Raw genomic sequence first — 24,825 nt, forward strand, 5'->3', positions numbered from 1 at the left:
TATGTAAGAGTATACATGTGTACAATTTCATTAATATGTGCGCATGGTTGAATGTGTTAACATTTGAGTGTGTGATCATGTTGAGATGGGGATGCCCATATGTGTGACTGAATGTATGAGTATGTTTCTGTTTGTAAAATGAGCATGTATGAATGTGTTCTGTGTGTGTGTGTGTTTTTCCTGTATTTGACATCTAATCTTACTGCACTGTGATCAGATAAGATGCTTGAAATGATTTCAATTTTTTTTCAATTTACCAAGGCGAGATTTATGGCCCTGGATGTTATCTATCCTGGAGAAGGTTCCGTGTGCACTTGAGAAAAAGGTGAAATTCATTGTTTTGGGGTGAAATGTCCTATAGATATCAATTAGGTCTTACTGGTCCATTGCATCATTTAAAGTTTGAGTTTCCTTGCTAATTTTCTGTTTAGTTGACCTATCCATAGGTGTGAATGCAGTATTAAAGTCTCCCACTATTATTGTGTTACTGTTAATTTCCCCTTTCATACTTGGTAGCATTTGCCTTCCATATTGCAGTGCTCCTATGTTAAGTGCATATACTGGAAGTGTTTTTAAAAGATGTTAAGCTTTCCTTAAATATAGAGTACATCTGTGAAAATATCTGATACTGCGTTTTTCCATGTGATAAATATTTGGATTAATAAGTCAATCTCTTGTGAAAAGTCTGTTCAGGTTTTCTATTGATTTTTGAGTCAGTTTTATTGCTTTGTATCTTTCCGTAATTTTTACATTTCATATAGTTTATCTAACTTGTTGGCATACAGTTTTTCATAGTACTCCCTTATAATCCTTTTAATGTTGTAGCATTGGTAGTGTTAAAAAACAAAATTCAGCTGAGTAAATTTTAAAGATCTTATTAGCTTTATTCAATGATTCATGAACCAGGCAGCATCCAATCTAGTAGACAGAAAGGAGTTCCAAGGAGCTTTACAAAGTGAAAGACTTTTATAGGCAAAAGGGAACAAGAATTAAGAGGTTATGCTAGCAAAAAGCAGAAAGGTTGTGGCAAGGTCACTTTCCTATAGAGGATGGCCTAGGTCTATGAAGATTGTTTCACTAGTGCTGATTAGTTGATTTCTGACTGACTTGTTTAAGATTACACTTTTGGGAGAGTTGAAACTGTAATGAAGTTAAGTCTCTGTTTGATGACCAGAAGCTTAGCGTGAATGACTCCATTTTGGATCTATTGTCTTGTTTTTAACAATTGTTATGTCACCTCTTTCATTCCTGATATTTTAAAATAAAATCTCCTCGGTTTTTCCCTTGGCCAATCTAAATAAATGTAGCACTTTTTTTTGAAAGAATAAAACATTGGTCATCGATTCACTCTATTATTATTATTTTTTTTTATTGGAGCATAGTTGTATTCTGCAACTTTGCTGAATTCATTTATTAGTTGTAACGCTTTTTTTGGTAGGAATTTCGTTGGGAACAGAGCCAAGTTGACTCTGTTCCCTTTAAGTGTGTATTTACTTTTCCCTCTTCCTGCACTGGAACCCCTGTCCCAAGGGAAGTTAGTGCTCAAGCAAGCAGGGCCTCTGCCCAAGGAAGGTCCAATGCATTGCCTGTGCAGGTTCCCATGACTCTACTCAGAGGCAGCCTTGAGTGCATGTTCCCACCCTTATTTATTCCTTCATAGCCAACTACCACTCCCAGCCTCTGCCCCAACCCATGCCCCCACCTTGTGGTGGAACCACTGGTCAGAGCAGGCAGTGCCTGAATGAAATCTTAGCATGTATCAGGGGCAAGTTGTGGTAAAGCGGCTGCTATCCAAGATCTGGGCTGCTTCTGAGGCACTCTTTGAATAATTGCTAATAATAACCCCTATGGTGCAACTCAGGCTCCACCCAGGGACTCCATAGCCTCTGCATTCCATGATCCAGTCTTGTGCCCAGTCATGTCTGCCCCAGATCCAGTGCCAAAGTGTGATGTGGAGTGAGCAGAGCATTTGCAAGGCTGGGGCTTGTGGCTAGGTAGTCACCCAACAGCTGGCAGCAGCTAGGGCAGAACACTTTGCACCCTGCCTGGGGGCAAGTCAGTACACGTGCACTCTTCACCAGCAGAGTCCAGGCTTCCACAGTCCTTCTATCTGTTGCAGCAGTCCTCGAACCAGTAAGAGGTTTTTCTCCTCCATGTAGAACACCAGGACAGAGGCGCCCAGTCTCTGGCTCAAATCACTCACTCCCCAGGGCAGGTGTCTGCCCATGTAATCATCCTTTTCCTCTGAGTCTCTTCCCAGAGGCATATGTCCGGACCCAATCACTTCTCTTCCTTTCCTACCTGATGATGTGTGTATCATTCTTATAGCCTGGCTTATACAGGAGTGTTTCTGCCAGTTTCCAATTAGTTTTCAGTGAGAATTGTCCCACACGTAGATGTATTTGGTATGTTCATGGGGAGAGGTGACCTCCACAACTTCTTTCTCCACCATCTTGATGAGTGTTTCTCATCTTATTACTATGGATTCCTACCTTCATACTCTGCTATGGGCAAGAATTCCCAAATCCCTATTACTATAAGAAATTAATAAAGGATATTTTTGACTAAAACACATGGATCATTTCATCCTTTGCCAAAGTTAAGATCTCCATTATGACTTCCAAGTGAGTAAAGTAGGTGTGTAATTGTCTCATCTCTTATTGAGAGTCCTCACTGGTGCTCAATACACACAGTGTCCCTTTATCATAAGGAGATGTTTATAAGGTTACTTACTTACTTACTTATTTATTTATTTTAATTAAAGTCTAATTACTTTACAATATTGTGGTGGGTTTTGCCATACATTGATATGAATCAGCCACAGGTGTACATGTGTCCCACCATCCCAAATCTCCCTCCCACCTCCCTCCCCATCCCATCCCTCTGGATCATCCCAGTGCACCAGCTGTGAGTGCCCTGTTTCATGCATAGAACTTGGACTGGTCATCTATTTCACATATGGTAATAAACATGTTTCACTGCTATTCTCTCAAATCATCCCACTCTCGCCTTCTCCCACAGAGTCCAAAAGTCTGTTCTTTATATCTGTGTCTTTTTTGCTGTCTTGCACATTGGGTTGTCATTATCATCTTTCTAAACTCCATATATATGCATTAATACACTATATTGGTGTTTTTCTTTCTCACTTACTTCACTCTGTGTAATAGGCTCCAGTTTCATCCACCTCATTAAAACTGACTCAAATGTGTTCTTTTTAATAGCTGTGTATTATGTATATAAACCACAACGTTCTTATCCATTCATCTGCCAATGGGCATCTAGGTTGCTTCCATTCCTAGCTATTGTAAACAGTGCTGCAATGAACATTGGGGTACACGTGTCTCTTTCAACTCTGGTTTCCTCAGTGTATATGTCCAGCAGTGGGATTGCTGTGTCATATGGCAGTTCTATTTCCAGTTTTCTAAGGAATCTCCACAGTCTTCTCCATAGTGGCTGTACTTGTTTGCATTCCCACCAACAATGCAAGAGTATCCCCTTTTCTCCACACCCTCTGCAGCATTTACTGTTTGTAGACTTTTTGATGGCAGCCATTCTGACTGGCATGAGATGGTACCTCATTGTGGTTTGGATTTGCATTTCTCTGATAATGAGTGATGTTGAGCATCTTTTCATGTGTTTGTTAGCCATCTGTATGTCTTCTTTGGAGAGATGTCTGTTTAGTTCTTTGGCCCAATTTTTGATGGAGTTTCCACAATGTTTTTTAAATTTATTATTATCTATTTTTATTTTTGGCTATGCTGAGTCTTCATTGCTGCTCACAGGCTTTCTCTAGCTGTGGCAAGTGCGGGATACTCTCTAGCTGCAGCTCATGAGCTTCTCATTGCAATGGATTCGTTTTGTTGCATAACACACGCTCTAGGGTGTTCAGGCTTCAGTATCTATGTCACATGGGCTCAGTAGCTGCAGCTTGGTGGTCTCTAGCAGTTGCTGCACGTGGCTTCAGTTACCCTGCAGGGTGTGTAGTCTTCGTTGACCAGGGATCAAACCCATGTACTTTGCACTGGCAGGTGTACCACTGGACCGCCAGAAAAGTCCCACAATGTATTATTTTAAATATCTAACTTGAAAAAATAACAATCAAAACAATAGAACTATATAAAACGTGAAAAGAACCAACTAAGAATGACTCATGAAAACAGGAAAAAAAAAAAAAAAAAACAGTCATATAAACCATTCTTTTTTTGTTTGTTTTATACTGTATATATATTTTTAATTTTATTTTATTTTTAAACTTTACAATATTGTATTTGTTTTGCCAAATATCGAAATGAATCTGCCACAAGTATACCCACGTTCCCCATCCTGAACCCTCCACCCTCCTCCTTCCCCTACCCTCCCTCTGGGTCGCCCAGTGCACCAGCCCCAAGCATCCAGTACCCTGCATTGAACCTGGACTGGCAACTCATTTCATACATGATATTATACATGTTTCAATGCTATTCTCCCACATCTCCCCACCCTCTCCCTCTCCCACAGAGTCCATAAGACTGATCTATACATCGGTGTCTCTTTTGCTGTCTCGTACACAGGGTTATTGTTACCATCTTTCTAAATTCCATATATATGCGTTAGTATACTGTATTGGTGTTTTTCTTTCTGGCTTACTTCACTCTGTATAATAGGTTCCAGTTTCATCCACCTCATTAGAACTGATTCAAATGTATTCTTTTTAATGGCTGAGTAATACTCCATTGTGTATATGTACCACAGCTTTCTTATCCATTCATCTGCTGATGGACATCTAGGTTGCTTCCATGTCCTGACTATTATAAACAGTGCTGCGATGAACATTGGGGTACACGTGTCTCTTTCAATTCTGGTTTCCTCAGTGTATATGCCCAGCAGTGGGATTGCCGGATCATAAGGCAGTTCTATTTCCAGTCTTTTAAGGAATCTCCACACTGTTCTCCATAGTGGCTGTACTAGTTTGCATTCCCACCAACAGTGTTAAGAGAGTTCCCTTTTCTCTACACCCTCTCCAGCATTTATTGCTTGTAGACTTTTGGATCGCAGCCATTCTGACTGGCGTGAAATGGTACCTCATAGTGGTTTTGATTTGCATTTCTCTGATAATGAGTGATGTTGAGCATCTTTTCATGTGTTTGTTAGCCATTCTTGATGAAGCCTAGACATTGAACTTACCAAATAAAGACTTTAAATCAACTGTTATAAATATATTCAAATAAGTACAGGTAAGTATATCTACACAATAAAAGTTAAATTTGAGAATGTATCTCACCAAATATAGAATATCAACAAGAATATATTTTTTAAAAAAGAATAAGAAGAAAATAGAAATTCTAAAATTGAAAGTACAGTAATTGAAATGAAAAAATTCCCATTGGAAGTCAATAGCAGATTTAGAGTAGGTCTACTAACATTATACAAATTGAGGAACAGAAAAGGTAAAACAAGTGAAGAAAACAGAACAGAGTCAGATCTATGGGACAAGAATCAAGCATATCAACATACACATAATGGTAGCCTCAGAAATAAAGGAGATAGAGGAATGGGCAGAAAGAATATATGAAGAAATTATCACTAAACTTACTAAAATAGTTGAAAATATTAATATATACACTCAAGAAATTCAGTAGCATCCAAGTAGGATACACTCTGAGAAAGACACAGCTGGACATGGTATAATCAAACTTTCAAAACCCAAGACCAAGAGAAGATCTTGAAAGCAACAAGAAAAAGGCAACTCATCACCTATAGGAGATACTTCCTTCTCAGCAAGATCCAGGAAGACTCAGAGGTAGTGTAATGATGTATTGAAAGAAAAATATTGTGAATTAAGGAATCTATATCTAGAAAAACTATCCTTCAAAACTGAAGAAGAAGTAGGACTTTCAGAGGTAAACAAATACTTAGAGATTCACTAGTAGACCTGTCCCACAAGCAATATTAAAGGGAATCTTTCAAGATGAAATGAAAGGATCCTAGAAAATAACCCGAATTTGCATGAAGAGATAAGAAGCACCAAGAAATGTAACTGGATAAGTAATTTAAAGACAGAGGATATGGAGATTTTTGTTTTCTCATATGATTCAGTGATTCTCATATGATTTCTTATAGGAAAAAGTAATCATGAAACTGTATTGATGAGTTTCTAATATGTACAGATATAATTTATAAGACAATAGTACCCTTAAGAAAAGAGAAAATGCTAGTAGTTACAAAGCTTTTGTTTGCCATTGAAATTATGTTGGTATTACTCCATCTTAGAATGCTTTAGCTAAAATATTAATTATGATACCTAAGGCAACCATTAGGAAAATAACAGAAGGATAAGAGGGAAGGGATAAATTGGGAGATGGGATTGACATGTACACAGTTCAATTCAGTTCAGTCGCTCAGTCGTGTCCGACTCTTTGAGACCCCATGAATCGCAGCACGCCAGGCCTCCCTGTCCATCACCAACTCCCGGAGTTCACCCAGACTCACGTCCATCAAGTAAGTGATGCCATCCGGCCATCTCATCCTCTGTCGTCCTCTTCTCCTCGTGCCCCCAATCCCTCCCAGCATCAGAGTCTTTTCCAATGAGTCAACACTTCGCATGAGGTGGCCAAAGTACTGGAGTTTCAGCTTTAGCATCATTCCTTCCAAAGAAATCCCAGGGCTGATCTCCTTCAGAATGGACTGGTTGGATCTCCTTGCAGTCCAAGGGACTCTCAAGAGTCTTCTCCAACACCACAGTTCAAAAGCATCAATTATTCAGCGCTCAGCTTTCTTTATGGTCCAACTCTCACATCCATACCTGACCACTGGAAAAACCATAGCCTTGACTAGACGGACCTTTTTTGGCAAAGTAATGTCTCTGCTTTTCAATATGCTATCTAGGTTGGTCATAACTTTTCTTCCAAGGAGTAAGCGTCTTTTAATGTCATGGCCGCAGTCACCATCTGCAGTGATTTTGGAGTCCAAAAAAATAAAGTCTGACACTGTTTCCACTGTTTCCCCATCTATTTCCCATGAAGTGATGGGACCAGATGCCATGTACACAGTACCGTACCTAAAATAGATAACTAATAAGGACCTCCTATATAGCACAGGGAACTCTATTTAATACTCTAAATGGCCTATATGGGAAAAGAATCTAAATAAAAGTGGATATATGTATAACTGATTCACTTTGCTATACACCTGAGACTAATATTGTAAATCAACTATACACCAATAAATTATTTTTAAAATACTCCACAACATTTTTTAAAAAGCTAATGAAAAGTGTAGTAAAATTGACAATAAGGTAATTAAGTTGTATAATAAAAATATCTGCTTACCAAAAAAGGAAATAAATGGATAAAGAACAAAACACATAAAATATAAGGGAAAAATTGGTGCGGCCACTATGGAGAACAATATAGAGTTTCCTCAAAAAACTAAAATAGAACTACCATAGGACCCAGGAATCTCACTCCTGGGCATCTACCCAGAGAAAACCATAATTCAAAAAGATACATGCACCTCAGTGTTCATTGCAGCACTGTTTACAATAGCCGGGACATGGAAGCAACCTAAATGTCCATCAACAGAGGAATGGATAAAGAAGAAGTGGTGCATATATATAATGGAATATTACTCAGCCATAAAAAGGAATTAAATAGTGCCATTTGCAGACACATGGATAGAATTAGAGACTGTCATACAGAGTGAAGTAAGTTACAAAGACAAAAACACATATTGTATTAAATCACTTATATGTGGAATGCAAAATAAATGATACTGATGAACTTATTTGCAAAGCAGAAATAGAGACAAACTTATGGATACCAAGGCAGAAGGAGGGTAGAATGAATTGGGAGATTGGGACTGACATATATCCACTATTATGTATAAAATAGATAACTAATGTATAACACAGTAACATATACTGTATAGCAAAGGGAACTCTACTCAGTGCTCTGTGGTGACATAAATGGGAAGGAAACCTAAAAAAGAGGGGACACATGTATACGTATAACTGATTCACTTTGCTGAAAAGCAGAAACTAATGCAACATTGTAAAGCAACTATACTCCAATAAAAAATAGTTTACAAAAAGAACAAAATGGTAAACATAAATCCTACCCTATCACTAATTATATTTAATATAAATGTACTAAATCTTCCGATGAAAAGTTAGGTATTTGTAGAATAGAATTAAAAAGCAATAATCCAATGACATGCTGTCTACAAGTGACACCCCTTAGATTCAAAATAGGTTAAAAGTTAAAGGATAGAAAAATAGATAAACATTAATAATGATTAAAGGGCCAATTCATAGAAAAGACAAAACAATTATGAATACAAATGCACCTAACAAGAGAGTGCCAAAATCCATGAAAGAAAAACTGATACAATTTAAAGGCAAAGTACATAATTCAACAATGATAATTGGAATCTTCAACAACCCACTTTCACAAATGAATAGAACAGCTGGGCAGAAGAGCAACCAGAGAGTAGAAGACTTGAACAACGCTATTAATTAGTTAGATCTAACAGACATCTATAAAGGACTTTACTCAGCAGCAGAATACACATTCTTCTCAAGTGAACATGGGACATTCTCCAGGACAGACCTTATATTAGATCAGAAAATTAGCCTTAATAAACTTTAAAGTTTTTCATTCATACAAAATATGTTTTCATACAAAATATGTTTTCTAAACAACAGAATGATAACACAGATGTTAAGAAGATGAGGTTGAAGGGAAGAATGTAAGTATTGATTCACATCCCTTTGGAGAAAGAAGTATGAGATGATATCAAGTTGTATAATGATGACAAGTTATAGAATGGCTTGCATTGAACAATCCCATTTTGAGGGGAAAAAACTCACAGTGAAACTGATTTTTTAAAAAAAGAATACATTTGGTTTTTTTCTTAATATATATATTTTATTGAACTTTAGCTGACTTACAACGTTTCAGGTACACAGCAAGGTGATTCAGTTATACATATATACATATATTATTTTTCAGATTATTTTCTGTTATAGGTTATTACAAGTTATTGATTATAGTTCCCTGTGAAAGTGTTAGTCACCAAGTCCTGTCCGACTCTTTGCGACCCCGTAGACTGTAGCCTGCCAGGCTCCTCTGTCCATGGGATTCTCCAGGCAAGAATACTGGAATGGGTTGCCATTCCCTTCTCCAGGGAATCTTTCCAACCCAGGGATCGAACCTGGGTCTCCTACATTGCAGGCAGATTCCTTACCATCTGAGCCACTTAAACCTTTGTTGCTTGTTGCATATCTTTTTTTAAAACTAGAAATGTAGCATTCTATTCATTCTAAGTCAAACAAGTGGAATCAAAATGTCAAAAATTTTAGTTAGGCAAAAATTCTTAAGTTTTCTAAAAAAATATATATATGTATATATATTATACATACTATTTACATATATGCATGCAAAAGCTTTTCTACTACACTTGATAAAGGCTTGAGAAAGACCATCAAACAAAAAAGAAAGGGAGAAATTGGAAAGCATAAACCAACTGAAATGGGAACACTGAATATGAAATAGAAAAAGTGAAACAAACTAGATAAAAGTAAAAGATCATAATATAGAAAAAATGACATTTGTGTATGTCCTCTTTATTTGTCTCTACTAAGTTTGGTGGAACTCTCTGAATACTCAGAAAGCTGCAAACATACGTTGTGGCTGAATTTGATTGATGATGGTTTCAATGCCACACTGAAATGCATGCTGAAGTTTTTGCTTTGATACTGATCTCTAATGTGTGTGTGTGTGTTGTGCATTTGCATCTATATTTATATATACATCTTTGTGGATATATATATATATATGCATAACTCTTTGTATATGTACATATGTGTTTACATGTACTTATATGCATACATGTGTATTTGTATACATGCGTGCCTACATTTGTGTGTTTGTTCATGTGTGTGTATAGAGGTTGAGAGATCAGACAATGGTATTTATTTACTTATCTATTTATTTTTGGCTGTGTTGGATCTTTGTTGCTAGGGGGGCTTTCTCTAGTTAGGGCAAGTAGGAGGGGCTACTCTCTAGTTGCAGTGGCGTGGGCTTCTCATTGCAGTGGCTTCTCTTGTTGCCAAGCACAGGCTCTAGGGCACATGGGATTCAGTAGTTGTGGTTCCTGGACTCAAGAGCACAGGCTAAATAGTTGTGGCCCATCGTCTTAGTTGCTCTGAGGCATATGGGATCTTCCCAGATCAGGGATTTAGCCCGTGTTTCCTGCATTACCAGGCGGATTCTTTACCACTGAGCCACCAGGGAAGTCCCAAAGAATCATATTTAATTTTTGGTTTAGTTTGTAAGCAACAGTCATTACTTCAGGTGGTATGGTTATAATAGCTGCTTTAATATATTTTTCTGGTGATTCCAATACTTGCATCATCCTGAAGTTGTCTCTCTTGTTTGAATTTTAGCTTGTAACTTTTAAACTTTTTCCTGGTTCTTCATACACCAATTAATTTTAAGTTTATCCTAGACATTTTAGTATTATATTGTTAGACATGGTATCTGACTTAATACTAAGGAGTGTGTTTATTTTTTGCTTGTTTGTTTAGTTTAGTTTTGTTTTAGGTTCAGACCACAAATTTTTATCCTAATTTTTTGTTGCAGTCTCAGGTAAAATTTCAAAGTCTTTGCAGTGCTATTCATATCTGGCCCAAATATGGGCCACCCACTGAGGAAAGTGGGATCTAGACAGTAGTCTACTTGTTTGATCAGTTCTAAAATTATTTGATATTGGTCTTAGCTTGAGATCCAAGTGTATGCAGTCTTTTCTTGAGCCAAGAGCTTTATACACAATTTTACATGGTTAGGTTGGGCTCTAAGCATGAGGGCAAACATTGTTAAGAAGAACAGAGTGCCCTGGCACATTTAAAAATGATTCCGTTTCCCCTCTTTCCCTCTCCTGCTGGAAGCATGAGAAGTTTTCACAGTGACATATTTATTGTACCGTGAGAACCTGGCTAAGTTCCTAGAGGTAAAACAAAAGTGTGGAGAACTCCTATAACTGGGTCATCCTGGGGTTGTTAACTCACAGACTTGTCCACACCGCTGGTTCCTGCAGAGGTTTCTGACCTTGAATTTTTGCTTTGCTAAGTTAGGATTCTCTGTGTTCACTTGTCCCTCCAATGTTCAGGGAGCAGTTTGGCCTATGATCTCTCTTCTCTATGAATCTAAGATGAGTTGCTGACTTTTCAGTGTGTTCAACTTTTAACTTGCAGTTAGGATGGCGTGGCAACGTCCAATCTCCTCGTATGTGGAACAGGAGTTGAAGCCTGCCATTGACTGATTTCTTAAAAACATGAAACCAATCTTGTAGTCTTGGGATAATCTCTGCTTTGTCATAATTTACTATCATTTTATGTATCGCCATGTTGATTTTTGTGACTATATTCAAGAATGACATTTGAGTGTAATTTTGAGGTTTTTAAAACTGCCCTTTTCAGATGTCAATAAACTTCATTAACAACTTGGGTAGTAATCACCTCCCACACCAGCTTCATTTCCTGAATATTTCTAAAGAATGGATGCTATTTTTTTCTTGAGCATGCGATAGAATTCACCTATGTGAATATATGGCAATAGAGGGGTATTTGGAAGTTTGTGAAGAGTTACTCAAATTTTTAATAAAAAGAAGCTTTTTATTTCAGCTTTTATCAATTCTAGGGTTAAGGTTGCATTTTTCTTAGGTTTAGAATTTTTTGATCTACCTAAATTGTCAAATGTATTGCTATTAAATGGATGATTATACTGTATCAATAACATTTTATAACAATTTATTTAGAAATAATTAGTCTATCATAATCTATACCATTTAAAGTGTACAAATCAATGGTTTTTTATGCTATTTATATAATTATGCAATCAACACTACTATCTAATTCCAGAACATTTCATTTCCTCCAGTACTTCCTTTATCCATTAGCAGACACACTCAATTTTCCACCCTCTGAGCCATAGGAAAGCACTAGTTGCTTTTTTTATATATTTGTCTCTTCTGGACTTTTACTAGAAATGGAATCACACAATTCATGGTGTATGATTATTGGAAGCAATAGATACAACTCTTCACAGTACAAGTAATCCTCAGTAAGATTTGTGCCAATTTCTCTACAGAAACCATAGAGGACAGGTGACATTGGAATGATATATTAAAAAACAGACAATGAACAAATGAAAACTTCTTTCAACCAAGAATTCTATATGTGGGGGAAATGGAAGGTAGATAAATTCATTCCAAGAGAAACAAAAACTGAGGGATTACACAGCTAGTAAGCCTGCTGGACAGAAAATAATAAAGTAGTCCTTCAGGGTGAAGTGACACAACAGTGGGCACCTATTTGGAGGAATGTGAAGAAATAAACCACAAAGGTCAAGGGAACTGCACAGATTATGCGCAGCATTACTGCAAACGCCAGAATTACCGCATTTGGGGTTTCTTTCTGACTCTTCTTTTTTTAAAAAAAAATCATTTATTTATTAATGGCCTCACTGGGTCTTCGTTGCAGCAGGATCTTTGTTGCATCATGAGTGCTTCTCTCTAGTTGTGACACACGGGCCCCAGACCATGCAGATCAGGAGGTGTGGCCCACAGGCTTAGTTGCTCCACCACATGTGGCATTTTAGTTCCTGGACCAGGGATTGAACCCTCATCTCCTGCTTTGGAAGGCGGATTCTAAACACTGGATCACCAGGGAAATCCCTGTAACTTCTCTTTTTGCTCTCCTCTTTGTATGTTGATTTAAAATAGAGATGTATAAAGCAGTAACCATAAAACTGTTAATGGAAACCATGTACAAACATGATATTTGTCACAATAACTAAATAAGGGAATATAGCACAGCTGGGAAGAAGCAGAGTTTAGAATACTATGAAAACTATCTCACTACAATACACACTTGATTATTCTAAAATTAAGATACTAAGTATAATTCACAGCATGACCACCCAGCCTCCCCCCCCAAAAAAAAAAAACACAAAAAAAATGAAAAAAAATTTAAAGGCCCCAAACCTAAAAAAAAAAAAAAAAAAATAAGTAAAGAAAAAGAGTGATAGTCACTTTGTACACTAGAAGAATCCAATTAATCACAGAAAAAAGACAGTAATTGAAGAATGAGGGAACAAAAAAGGTATGACATGTGGAAAGTAAGAAAATGTCAGGAAAAATCTTTCCTTGGAAGCAATCACCACAATACCAATGTATAAAACTTTTCAATGAAAAGACAGATTGGCAAAGGGAATTAACAACAAATGTCATCTACTATATGTTATCTACAAGAGCCTTGCCTTGTATCCAAAGACAGATAGTTTGAAAACAAAAGGATAGACAATGGTATTCCATGCAAATCATCCTAAAGTGATAGATGCAGTGGCTATACTGATATCAGATGAAGTAGATTTTAACAAAAGTGTTTTTTTTAAAACAGAATGCCAAAAACAGATTTCTGTGTTAATAAAAGGATCAGTAAGGGGAGATGTAACAGTTATTTATCCATATAGTCCTAACAGACTCCCAGAATACATAAAACAATAAATGACAGAACTGAACGGAGTGCATAGTTCTCAATAATTCCTGGAGACTTCAATAACTCTATTTTCAATGAGGGATAGGCAGACAGACCGAAGACCAATAATGAAATTAAGGAAGGAACCGCTAGAACTAATTAACATCTGTAGAGCTCACAGCCCAGAAAATCACGTGTTAGGGAAGCTGCAGCAAAGGAGAAGGAAAGTTTGCTACCCTTGCTTGACACGGACACACGTGAGAAGCAACCAGGAAGCATTATTCACAATTCTTCCATTGTGGGTGGCCTGGAGCTATGCTTTTCCACAACTCTTTAGAAAGCCAACCTGAACCTGCCCTGTGGGCTCCTTTCTGGATGATTGCCCCATGATCTACCTGCTACTGCATTCCATGATCCGTCTGCAGTGACCAGCCTACACACACTACACTGGGATTCTTATCTCCAGAGTCACTAGGGTGCCCCCCAGCAAGTGGGAATTGACCGTGGAGCAGTTAAGACACTATGTCATCATCACTCCCTGTCACTACTGGCTGAACACTCCCTTAGCTTCCACTTTATGGATTAATTGATCATCCCTGGCCTCAGAGTGCATGCTGGGAGGGGCCAAGCACCAGGGGCTACCCAGTGCAACTCAGGCCAGGATACAGTCAATTACCCATAGTTTCCTCCTCAGGTGCTAGAACAATAAGTTAGGGTGGGAAGAGATGGCTGAGGTTGAGAGAGACGACAGAATACGCACAAGCCAAAGCACAATCCAGGCACCTTTGGCAGTTTCAACCCAGGTTGCCTTCACCTTAAATTAAAAAAAAAAAAAAAAATTCTAATTAGCAAAGGAGAAGTGAGTTAAAGCTGTCCAGGGTCATGGTTCAGCCATCCTGTTGTGACAACTAAAGTTCTGTTTATCTCCCATCCACTGCACTAATAAAGGAGGGATCCGCTACCCTAAGTAGTGTGAGATGGCCAAGCATGCAACACTGGACAGATGGACAGCCAGCTGTTTGTGAGTCTCATGGACTAACAGCTGGCCGGGGGTGGGGGGGGTGGGTAGCAACAGGAAACGCCAAGCAGGGCAATGAGGGTGTGGGACTTAAGAGGAGAGTTCACCTGCAGGGACCATGGGAAATAAATGTTGTAGTAACAAGAGGATGGGGCACACCGACGTTCCCACACGAGGAGATGATTGTCCTATTGGAATACTGCACTGGCTGGCAGGGAAGTACAACTTGGTGGCTGGGGGAATGGATGCAGTACAGCTAGTCTGCTTGACAGGGGAGAATCAGCTGAGTGGGGTAGTCTTCCCACAAGGAAGGGGACATTGCAGGTGAGAGCAGGAGAAACCAGAGTTGGGCCAGTGGAGTAATACGAGTCTCAAAGGCATTAAGGCAGCATTGAAAATTTGAGGTCATAATATACAGATGGGAATCTTATATAATGAGGTCTACAGATGAAAAGCAATCCCTTTCAAAATGACAGTGACCTTTTTTTTGCAGAAAAAAAAGCTGGTCCTAAAATTCATGTGCAATTACAAGAGACCAGAAATAGCTAAGACAATCTTGAAAAAGAAAATTGGAAGATTCCACTACCCTGTGTCAGAATGTACCATGGCAGAAGTAATCAAGACTGTATGGTACTGAGATAATGAAAGACATACGGATCAACAGAATAGAACAGGGAGTCTGGAAATAAACCCAGATATCTACCCTCAATTGATCTTCCACTGGGATATCAGATCATTAAGTGGTCAGAAGTGGGAATCTTTTCCCCAAAATGGTATGAGGACAGCAGGATATACATATGAAATAGAATAAAGTTGGACTCTTACATTATGCCAAATGCAGACATTAAATGGATAAAGAATTAGCTGTAACAGCTAAAAGCATAAAACTTTTAGAACAAATACAAGGGTATATTAGATTGCTGGGCTTGCTATCACAAAACACCACAGACCGATGGCTTAAACAGCACAAATTTATTTGCTGACACCTTTGGAAACTAGAAGTCCAAGAACAAGGTGTGAGCAGGTTTGGTTTCTTGTGAGGGCTCTCCTGGCTTGCAGATGGCGAGCTTCTCCCTGCATCCTTACATGATCGTTCCTCCAGTGTATACCCATCTCTGGCATGTCTTCCTGTCACCAAGTATACTTTTGTCTAGGATACCAGTCAGACTCATTAGGGTCTAACCATATGACCTCTGCTGACCTTAAGGTCCTGTCACCAAAAACAACCACATTTTGAGATAATGGGGCTTAGACATTAAACATGTGGAAATATGGGGGGTCCATAATTCAGTCCTTAGAAGGGGTAAATCTTCATAACCTTCATTTGGCAATGGATTCGTAAATATGATGATAAAAGCATCAGTAACAAAAGAAGAAACAGATACATTGAAATTCTTTTTTTTTCTTTTATTTATTTATTTTTTACACATATATATATTTATTTTTTAATCTATTTATTTTAATTTATTCAATTTATTTATTTTAATAATAATAATAATAATAAATAAATATATTTATTTATTTATTTAATCTATTTATTTTAATTTAATCTATTTATTTAATTGGAAATTCAATATATTGAATTTCATAAAAATCAAAAATATTTCTATATCAAAGAAGATTAACAAGACAGTGAAAGCACAACCTAGAAAATAGGATAAGAATCTTGTGGTATGCATATATCTAATAAAGGTCTAGTATCCAGAACACATGAAAAACATTTACAACTCAACAAATAGCCAAGGAATCTGAATGAGAAATGAGCATACAATGTGAATACAAATTTTTGCAAACAAGATATACAAATGTGCCATAAGGATGTGAAAATAAGCTTAACATCATTAGTCATTAGGGAAATACAAAGAAAAGCCACCACATGATGTCACAATACATTAAAAAAATGAGTAAGTAGATTTTTTTTAATTGAAAAATAAAACATATTTACAAGGACATAGAGGCACTGGGATCCCTGTACATTACTGTTGGGAAATGCCAAAGACTGTTCAAACTACCACACAAATGCATTCATTTCACATGCTAGCAAGGAAATGGTCAAAATCCTTCAAGCTAGGTTTCAACAGTATGTGAACCGAGAACTTACAGATTTACAAGCTGGATTTATAAAAGGCAGAGGAATCAGAGATTAAGCTGCCAACATCCATTGGATCATAGAAAGAATTCCAGAAAAACATCTACTTATGTTTCATTGACTATGCTAAAGCCTTTCCTTATGTGGATCACAAGAAACTATAGAAAAACTTAAAGAGACAGAAATACCAGAGCATCTTACTTGCCTCCTGGAAAACCTATATGTAAGTCAAGAAGCAACAGTTAGAACCGGACATGGAATAACTGACTGGTTCTAAATTGGGAAAGGAGTACATAAAGGCTGTATAATGTCACCATGCTTAATTAACTTATATGCAGAATACATCATGGGAAATGCTGGACTGGATGAAGGACAAGCTGGAATCAAGACTACCGAGAGAAATAACAATAACCTGAGATATGCAGATGACACCACACTTACGGCAGAATGCAAAGTGGAACTGAAGAGCCTCTTGATGAAAGTGGAAAAGGAGAGTGAAAAAGTTGGCTTAGAACTCAACATTCAAAAAGCTAAGATCATGGCATTTGGTCCCATCACTTAATGGCAAATAGATGGGGAAACAATGGAAACGGTGACAGATTTATTTTCTTCAGCCGCAAAATCACTGCAGATGGTGACTGCAGCCATGAAATTAACAGATGCTTGCTCCTTGGAAGAAAAGCTATGACAAACCTAGACAGTGAATTAAAAAGCTGAGACATTACTTTGATGACAAAAGTCCATATAGACAAAATTTTTCCAGTAGTGATGTATGGATGTGAGAGTTGGACCATAAAGGAGGCTGAGCGCCAAAGAATCAATGCATTCAAACTGCGGTGTTGGAGAACACTCTTGAGAGTCCCCTGGAGTGCAAGGAAATCAAACCAGTCAGTGCTAAAGGAAATCAACCCTGAATGTTCACTGGAAGGACTGATACTGAAACTGAAACTCCAATATTTTGGCCACGTGATGCGAAGAGCCAACTCATTGGAATAGACTCTGATGCTGGGAAAGATAGAAGGCAGGAGGAGAAGGGGACAACAGAGGATGACACGGTTGGATGGCATCACTAACGCTATGGACATGAGTTTGAGCAAACTCTGAGAGATGGTGAAGGAAAGGGAAGCCTGGCGTGCTAGAGTCCATGGGATTGCAAAAAGCCAGACACAACTGAGCAGTAGAACAACTGAACAACAGAGGTAGCTGTAAAAAAGAGTCTGAAAGCTCCTGAAAAAGGTAAAAGCCTTATGGTTGTCTCATCAATTCCACTATTAGCTATATAAGCCAAAGAATTAGAAGTATTTGTTCAAACAAAAGGTAACAAAAAGTTCTATCCCCATGTTCATAGCAGCCCTAACCGAAATGGGAACCCAAATGGGAAACACCCCAAGGATCCACCAACTTGTCCTCAACTTGTTTCACATTCATAAACAAAAGTGACCCTCTGTACACGGGCATAGCATTCAGCCGCAAAAAGGAACGAGAGAGGCCAGACACAAAAGGTCACATATTGTAGGATTTTATTTCTCTCAGCTATCTAGAAAATGTAAGTTCATAGAGGTAAACAGAAGATTAGTAGTTATCAGAGCCTGGTTGCAGCGAGGGGGAAATGGCAAAGGACTGACTACTGGCATGGGGTTTCCTTTAGGAGTGATGATTTATTTAGGCACAACAGAGAGAATGGCTGAGAAGCATTGTGAACGTACTAAATGCCTGGGACATTCACCACAATAGTGCAATAATGTTTTTAAACATAAAAAGTGCTTATTGGCTTAAGACTTCTGCAAATAGATTGGGAATTGACTTCAACAAATGCTGGGCTTCCTTTGTGGCTCAGCTGGTAAAGAATCCTCCTGCAATGTGAGAGACCTGGGTCTGATCCCTGGATTTGGAAGATCCACTGGAGAAGGGAATGGCTACCCACTCCAGTACTCTAGCCCAGAGAATTCCATGGACTGTGTAGTCCATGGGGTCGCAAACAGTCGGACATGACATGACTGAGTGACTTTCACTTTCACTTTTCAGCAAATGCTGAAATGCATGCTTTAGGAAAACTCTTTGAACATAATATCGGGGAACAAAATAGAGGAATACTTGAAGATATCACTACATTTTTAAAAGATGCCCCTATAGTGTTAAGGGAGCTACTGAAGAGAGCCAATAGATGTGTTTGCCTCAAGAATTTTATGACTGTGGTGTTTCAGTGCTCCAGATCATAGCAGCCATTCTCCTAAAATATCCCCTAGTGGGCACAGACACTCAGACATATGGCTCATAAAGTAAAATTGAGTGTTTGTCACTTAGAAATGGGCTTGACAGCTTGGGACCCAGTGGACTATCCCCACTGAAAATATTGAGTATGAGTTAGGTAAAACAAAACAAGGCCGGTACAAGGGGTGAAATCTATAATGCATAAGTTCTATATAGGGCAAGGTTGATTATCTTCACTGTGTCTCCTACTAAAGGCCATAACTCCCAAATACCATCACCTGGGGGATGGAGTGGGGAAACATTTAAATATATGCATTTGGGAGGGGGTGTCACTGTTTAGTGTAGAGCAGGTGATCAGCCCAGTCATGAAAAGAAGTCTCTCTTCATTTCTCGGAGCCTTGAAGTGAACTGGGGAGCCCTGATGAATCCCTTTTCAGCTCCTATTTTACTCCTTCCACTCTCCAGTCTCCATTCTCGAGGCATACATGTCAACTTGTATGTTCTTTTCTAAGTAACTTTAGCAACATTAAAACCTCCAAATTTTCCTTCTGTCTCTCACAGGAGGTTGAAACAGTTGCTCATATGTGATCTATGCACTTTATCTTTTTTCTTTATATATATATATATATATATATATATATATATATATATATATATAAAGAAAAGAAATATATAATAATAATATATACACATATATACATATATTATTGATGTATAGTTGCCTTACAAAGTTCCAGGTGCACAGCAAGGTGATTCAGTTATACATATACACATATATTATTTTTCAGTTTATTTTCCACTATAGGTATTTCAAGAGATTGACAAAGGGACTACAGTTCCCAGTGTTATATAGTAAAACTTTGTTGGTTGTTGCACATCTGTTTTTAAAATCAGAAGTCTAGCATTCTGTTCATACTAAGTCAAACAAGTGGAATCAAAATGTCATAAAATTTTTAGTTAGGCAAACATTAATAAGTTTTCTAAAACATATTTTATACGTACTAGTGAGTAACTATTATTCACTTAATACCATTGTACCATGAGTGGTCAACACAAAAGTAGTAGAATTCTATATCACCAAAGCTACCATTTAATAGAAAAACCTGACACATACCAGAATTATCTTAGAATTTTTTGAAAAAATGCCAAGGTATTGCTTTTATTCTCCAAAGCTACAGATATGTTGCTAATGAACAGCCATGCTTAAAATCAACTGGACCATATGATGATCTTTAAGTTTTATGTAGTTTGTTTCATTTTTTTCTATTTCATATTCAGTGCTCCCGTTTAATTCAGTTTATGTTTTCCAATTTCTCCATCTCTTACCTTTGATGTTCTTTCTCAAGCCTTTATGAACTTTTAAAAATAAGTGTATCTCTGATGATCTGAGCTGACACAAGGTGGCAACTGGGGACCACACCCAGCTTCCCATACCCCAGGGTGCCGCCTATAGGGACACTGCCATTTCGTTTTTGCAGTGGTGCAATGTAAAGGACAGAGAAGGCAATGGCACCCCACTCCACTACTCTTGCCTGGAAAATCCCATGGACCGAGGAGCTTGGTAGGCTGCAGTCCATGGGGTCGCTAGGAGTCAGACACGACTGAGCGACTTCACTCACTTTTCACCTTCATGCATTGGAGGAGGAAATGGCAACCCACTCCAGTACTCTTGCCTGGAGGATCCCAGGGATGGGGGAGCCTGGTGGGCTGCCGTCTATGGGGTCGCACAGAGTCGGACACGACTGAAGCGACTTAGCAGCAGCCGCAGCAGCCGCAGCAGCCGCAGCAGCAGCAGCAGCAGCAGCAGCAGCAGCAGCAGCAATGGAAAGGAAGGGACTCCTGTGGGCTCTAAGTATGACCTGGTGCGGGAAGGCTTCCCTGCAATCTGAAAGCCTTGATCACTCATTGGACGACGGTCATGCCAATCCTTGCCTCCTGGCAAATGAGCTTAGAGCTGGCGCTGGAGGAAGTGGTCGCGGTTGACCCTTCCAGCTCCACCTACCGTTGCCAGCCCATCAGGGTCTTTCCCGCCTTATCCGCCGCCGGCTCAGCTTCGGTGTTGGTGGGCCGGTCTGCGGGCCACCCCCTCACCATTCCTGTTGTGGGGCCCACACCAGCAACTCGCAGACTCCTGTTCCCTGTGCAGCCGACGTCTCTGCTGTCCCCACCCCCACCCTGCGGTCCCACTGCCAACAGCGTCTCCTCAGCGCAACGCTCAGCCCGGCGGCCGCCATCTTCCCCGCAGACATCACTGCAGGACGATCACTGTCTGGCACGTCTCTCCTGCCATGTCTGCCACAGAGGAGCACGACTGGATCCCAGGTGGCCCGGATAGAGCTGGTGGCGGGGCGGGCCGCGACCCCAGTCTCCTTGGGGTCCAAGCATCTGCTTGCGAGGGGACGGAAGGAGTCGAGGTGGCCACGGCTCTTCTGGCTTCCTTGGAGGTCTCCAGAGCCCTTCCCGCGGAGCAGGGTTGGCCACAAGCCCCAGTGGAAGAGGAATGCGGTAGAGAGCCGTTAGAGGAGTTGGAGATGGAGGAAGGTGTAGAGATGCAGGAGGACGAGGAAGAGGGTGAGGCTGACTTCGACTTGGAGGACGTGGAGGAGGAGGAGCACCTGTCTGGAGAGGGCGAGGAAGAGGAGGACGAGAGTGAGCAGGAGGGTGCGGCAGAGGTTACAGGCCTTGGGTTCTGCGTGGAGACGTTTGGGCCCCTGTTCTGGAGTCACGTCGACTCCTTTCTACACAACTTCCGTGACAACAAACATGTCCTGTTCCGGCCTCCCACTGACCGCCTGATGGCCAGGGGCCGCTCCCAGCCACCCTCGGACCCTGGAGAAGGTCCGGTGCCTCCTCAGGAGCAGGAAGACCTGGGAGAGGGAGGCAGAGTCTTGCAGGGTGAGTACCCGGTGGAGGGCGCTCCACCCTGGGAGCTGCGGGATCCTGCAGAGGGGATTGCTTCCTAGAAGACAGAGGAACCAGCAGTGCAGGTCGAGTTCTGGGCGAGGAAGCCCTGACTGCTGCCTCTGAGACTGGGAGGTTGAGGCCTGTGATCCCGGAGGGGCTGAGGCGGGCAAGTGGTGGCTGAGCCTTCAGGCCCTTGTGGGGCCATTGAGCTCAAAGGCAGGTAGGTCTCTAGCAGTCACGCAGTGGGTCAGAACTCTCAAAAACCTCCGGGCACAATTTACACAAGTGGAAGCCCAGTTCTGGAGACCTTCATGGTCTCGAGAAACAGCATGCTGCCTTCTACCAACCTAGAGGCAAACAAGTGGCATCCCTCCCTGTTGGTCAACGGCTTTAACAAATGTGAATATTCTCGGTAGGAGGATCTGAGAAAATGATGACATAGCACAGGGGCACTTTTCAGCGATTGAGGAATCTGTGAGTGTCCCCGTAGAATTTGTCTTTAAGTCAAAGGAACATTTTTTTCCATTGAGTTTCCGAGAAACACATACAAAATGGTATCAGTATCAAATGATTTGGATCCCTTCTCCAAAGGGGCCAGAAATAATCAGAGAGATCTGTGTGGCGATCTACTGGAAAGAGGGGAAAAACGTTTGTGAACATTGTCAAGCAGCAGACATGATGGGGGGCTAGAAATGTATCCAGGTATTATTTGTTGTTTCTTTTATTAAACCTATTTCTCTTCTCTCAGGCCTAGACTCTGCTGCTGATTTGAAGTTGGGATATTTTCCCTGCCAACTTTTGACCCCAATGTCTGCATCATTCTGCCCCAATGATGAGGGTGAGGATCAGTATGAAAACACTGATGAAGAGGAAGAGGATGGAAATGAAAAACCTGAAGGACTCTAAATGGATGTGGTCTCAGCAAAGAGCAGCTCTGGATAATACAGGTATTGTTGTATAGGCTTTAGTACGACATAACCATTCCTGACACATACCTGTTACTAACAGCTGTATATTTTAAATTTTTCTTCTGTAAAGTAAATAATAAAATTGTTGAAATTTAATTTCGGAAAAGCAGTTTATTGTTAATAATGTTTTCTAGATAATGTAGGAGGCAGTATGTTCTGAAATGTATTGCGTTTATAGCCACAAGCTCTTTGTCCTGTAGCTTTAAGTCTACTACACATGGGAAATTTATCAGACCTGGAAATGGAGACCAGGGCTTGTTCAGAGAATAGTCACCAGAAGCAGCAGCTAAAGTGACTAGGCCATGCGTTAGCTGTGTCATCATCACCTGGCCACAGAATTGTAGTCTCTTGTACTGACAATGACTTTGAGAAAGCGATTCCTTACAAAGTAGTAAGATGTTAAGGGTTTCAAGAGAACTGCATTTCAGGATTAATTCACAAATATTAGTTCAATTTAGATTTTTTATTCAAAAGAAAAGAAAACAATCTCAGTAATATCATTGGTTGTCACTGTGTTGATAATTAAATCTTTGTTTCTCTTTCCTCTATTCATTCATCTTGTAGTCGCTCTCACTCACTCTCTCACTCTTTCTTAGTTTTCATGCATGTGGATGTTTGATAAAGCCTCATCCTCATTTTACACATGTGGAAACTGAAGGTCTGGAAATATAAGGGATTGTTGATTTGTGCAAGGGAATACCAGTTTTTAAGGTGGAATGACTTATTTAAATCACAGTGTGGCCTTTCAAGGAAACAGCAAGCATTTATAGCGGTGGGCAAGAGGGAGATAAGTTTTGCATGAGCAATGATGTGCACCCTGATCATCAAGGGTCTGGGTTACAAGAAGAAAACATTGAGAAAATAGATGTACACAGTGTTGACTCATATTTAGAAAGTCACTGCATGTTATTGAGGTACAATTGTTAACTGGCTCTTATTTCATCCTACAGTGGGAAGGCATAGAAAAAGCAGACAGCAAAAGAAAAGATGAATCTGTTCTTCATGGATATTCTTGTTTTCATTAGCCTGAAATACTAATTTTGTTTCAAAGTTTCAATGCCCCAAAGTGATACTAACTACTGACATCTGACTTTACTCTTACCTTTTACAGATAATTTGATAGTATTGTTCACATTGGAAATAAAAGCTTGTTTGAAAGTAATAAGCTGTAGTTTTGTTTTGTTTTGTTTTTTCCACATTAATACCACTGACTCAAATCTATCATTGTTCTATTTATTTTGGCCCACCTTACTGTCACTGAAAGGGATTTCTTTCCGCTATTTGTCAAGCCTGTTTTAAATCCTTTTATTGCAGCCCCAAATAAATTAAAATATAAGATTGTAAATAATTTGTGGGATGGTGCCCTAGCCTCTACTATATTTTATTGAAAGGAACTGATGGATGACCTAGCTTGCCTGGAACAGCAGCATCAGCATCAGCATCAGCTGGAAACTTGTTTGCAATGCACATTCTCAGACCCTGCTCTAGACCTACTGAGTTGGAAATTCTGAGGGCAGGCCGCTAGCCATCAGGCTTTTACAGTCCTCCAGGTGCTACTGAAGCACACTGAAGTTTCAGAACCACTGCTTTAGAGCAGTGGGGGAAAGGTTTGCTACACCCACTGCAGGATCATCCTTAATTCACTGACTTGGTACTGTTGCAGGTAAACTAACAGGGTGGTAAGATCTGGACTTAGGAAGACACTAGAATTCTCAGGGGCTTGAGACACAAAGAGGGGTGTGTTAGTGTCCTAAGGTTACCGTAACAAATTGCCACAAACCAGATGGCTTAAAACAACAGAAATACATTATCTCAGTTCTGGAGGCCAGAAGTCTGAGGTCAAGGTATCAGCAAGGGTGATCCCTTCCAGAGGCTCTGAGGGAGAATCTGTTTCATGCCTCTCTCCTAGTTTCTGGTGGTCGGTGTCAGTCATTGGCATCTCCCTCGTCACATAGCGTTTTCCCCTGTCTGTTTCTTTGTCCTTTGTCTCCTCATAAGGATATCATGGAGAAGGAAATGGCAACCCACTCCAGTACTCTTGCCTTGAAAATCCCATGGGTGGAGGAGCTTGGTGCAGGCTACTATCCATGGGGTCGCAAAGAGTTGGGCACGACTGAGCGAC

At 39.8% G+C, this 24,825-nt stretch overlaps 1 protein-coding gene across 1 annotated transcript; it reads left to right on the top strand.

Moving 5' to 3' along the window:
* The first annotated feature begins 20,714 nt into the window (after positions 1–20,714).
* LOC104976327 (uncharacterized) lies at positions 20,715–23,863 on the top strand. The gene is made up of 3 exons (XM_024988392.2): positions 20,715–21,726; positions 22,484–22,682; positions 23,654–23,863. The coding sequence occupies exons 1-2, from the start codon at positions 21,120–21,122 to the stop codon at positions 22,639–22,641; spliced, it is 765 nt and encodes a 254-aa protein (XP_024844160.2). The 5' UTR covers positions 20,715–21,119; the 3' UTR covers positions 22,642–22,682; positions 23,654–23,863.
* The last annotated feature ends 962 nt before the right edge of the window (positions 23,864–24,825 follow it).

The sequence above is a fragment of the Bos taurus genome, chromosome X, assembly GCF_002263795.3.
Source record: "Bos taurus isolate L1 Dominette 01449 registration number 42190680 breed Hereford chromosome X, ARS-UCD2.0, whole genome shotgun sequence".
In the NCBI taxonomy this organism is placed as follows: Eukaryota; Metazoa; Chordata; class Mammalia; order Artiodactyla; family Bovidae; genus Bos; species Bos taurus.

Excerpts from the sequence above, each read along its gene's own strand:
- LOC104976327 (XM_024988392.2), top strand. The coding sequence starts at position 21,120 with ATGTCTGCCACAGAGGAGCACGACTGGATCCCAGGTGGCCCGGATAGA. Across the intron at positions 21,727-22,483 it reads GGGAGGCAGAGTCTTGCAGG|GCCTAGACTCTGCTGCTGAT; the intron begins GTGAGTACCCGG and ends CTCTTCTCTCAG.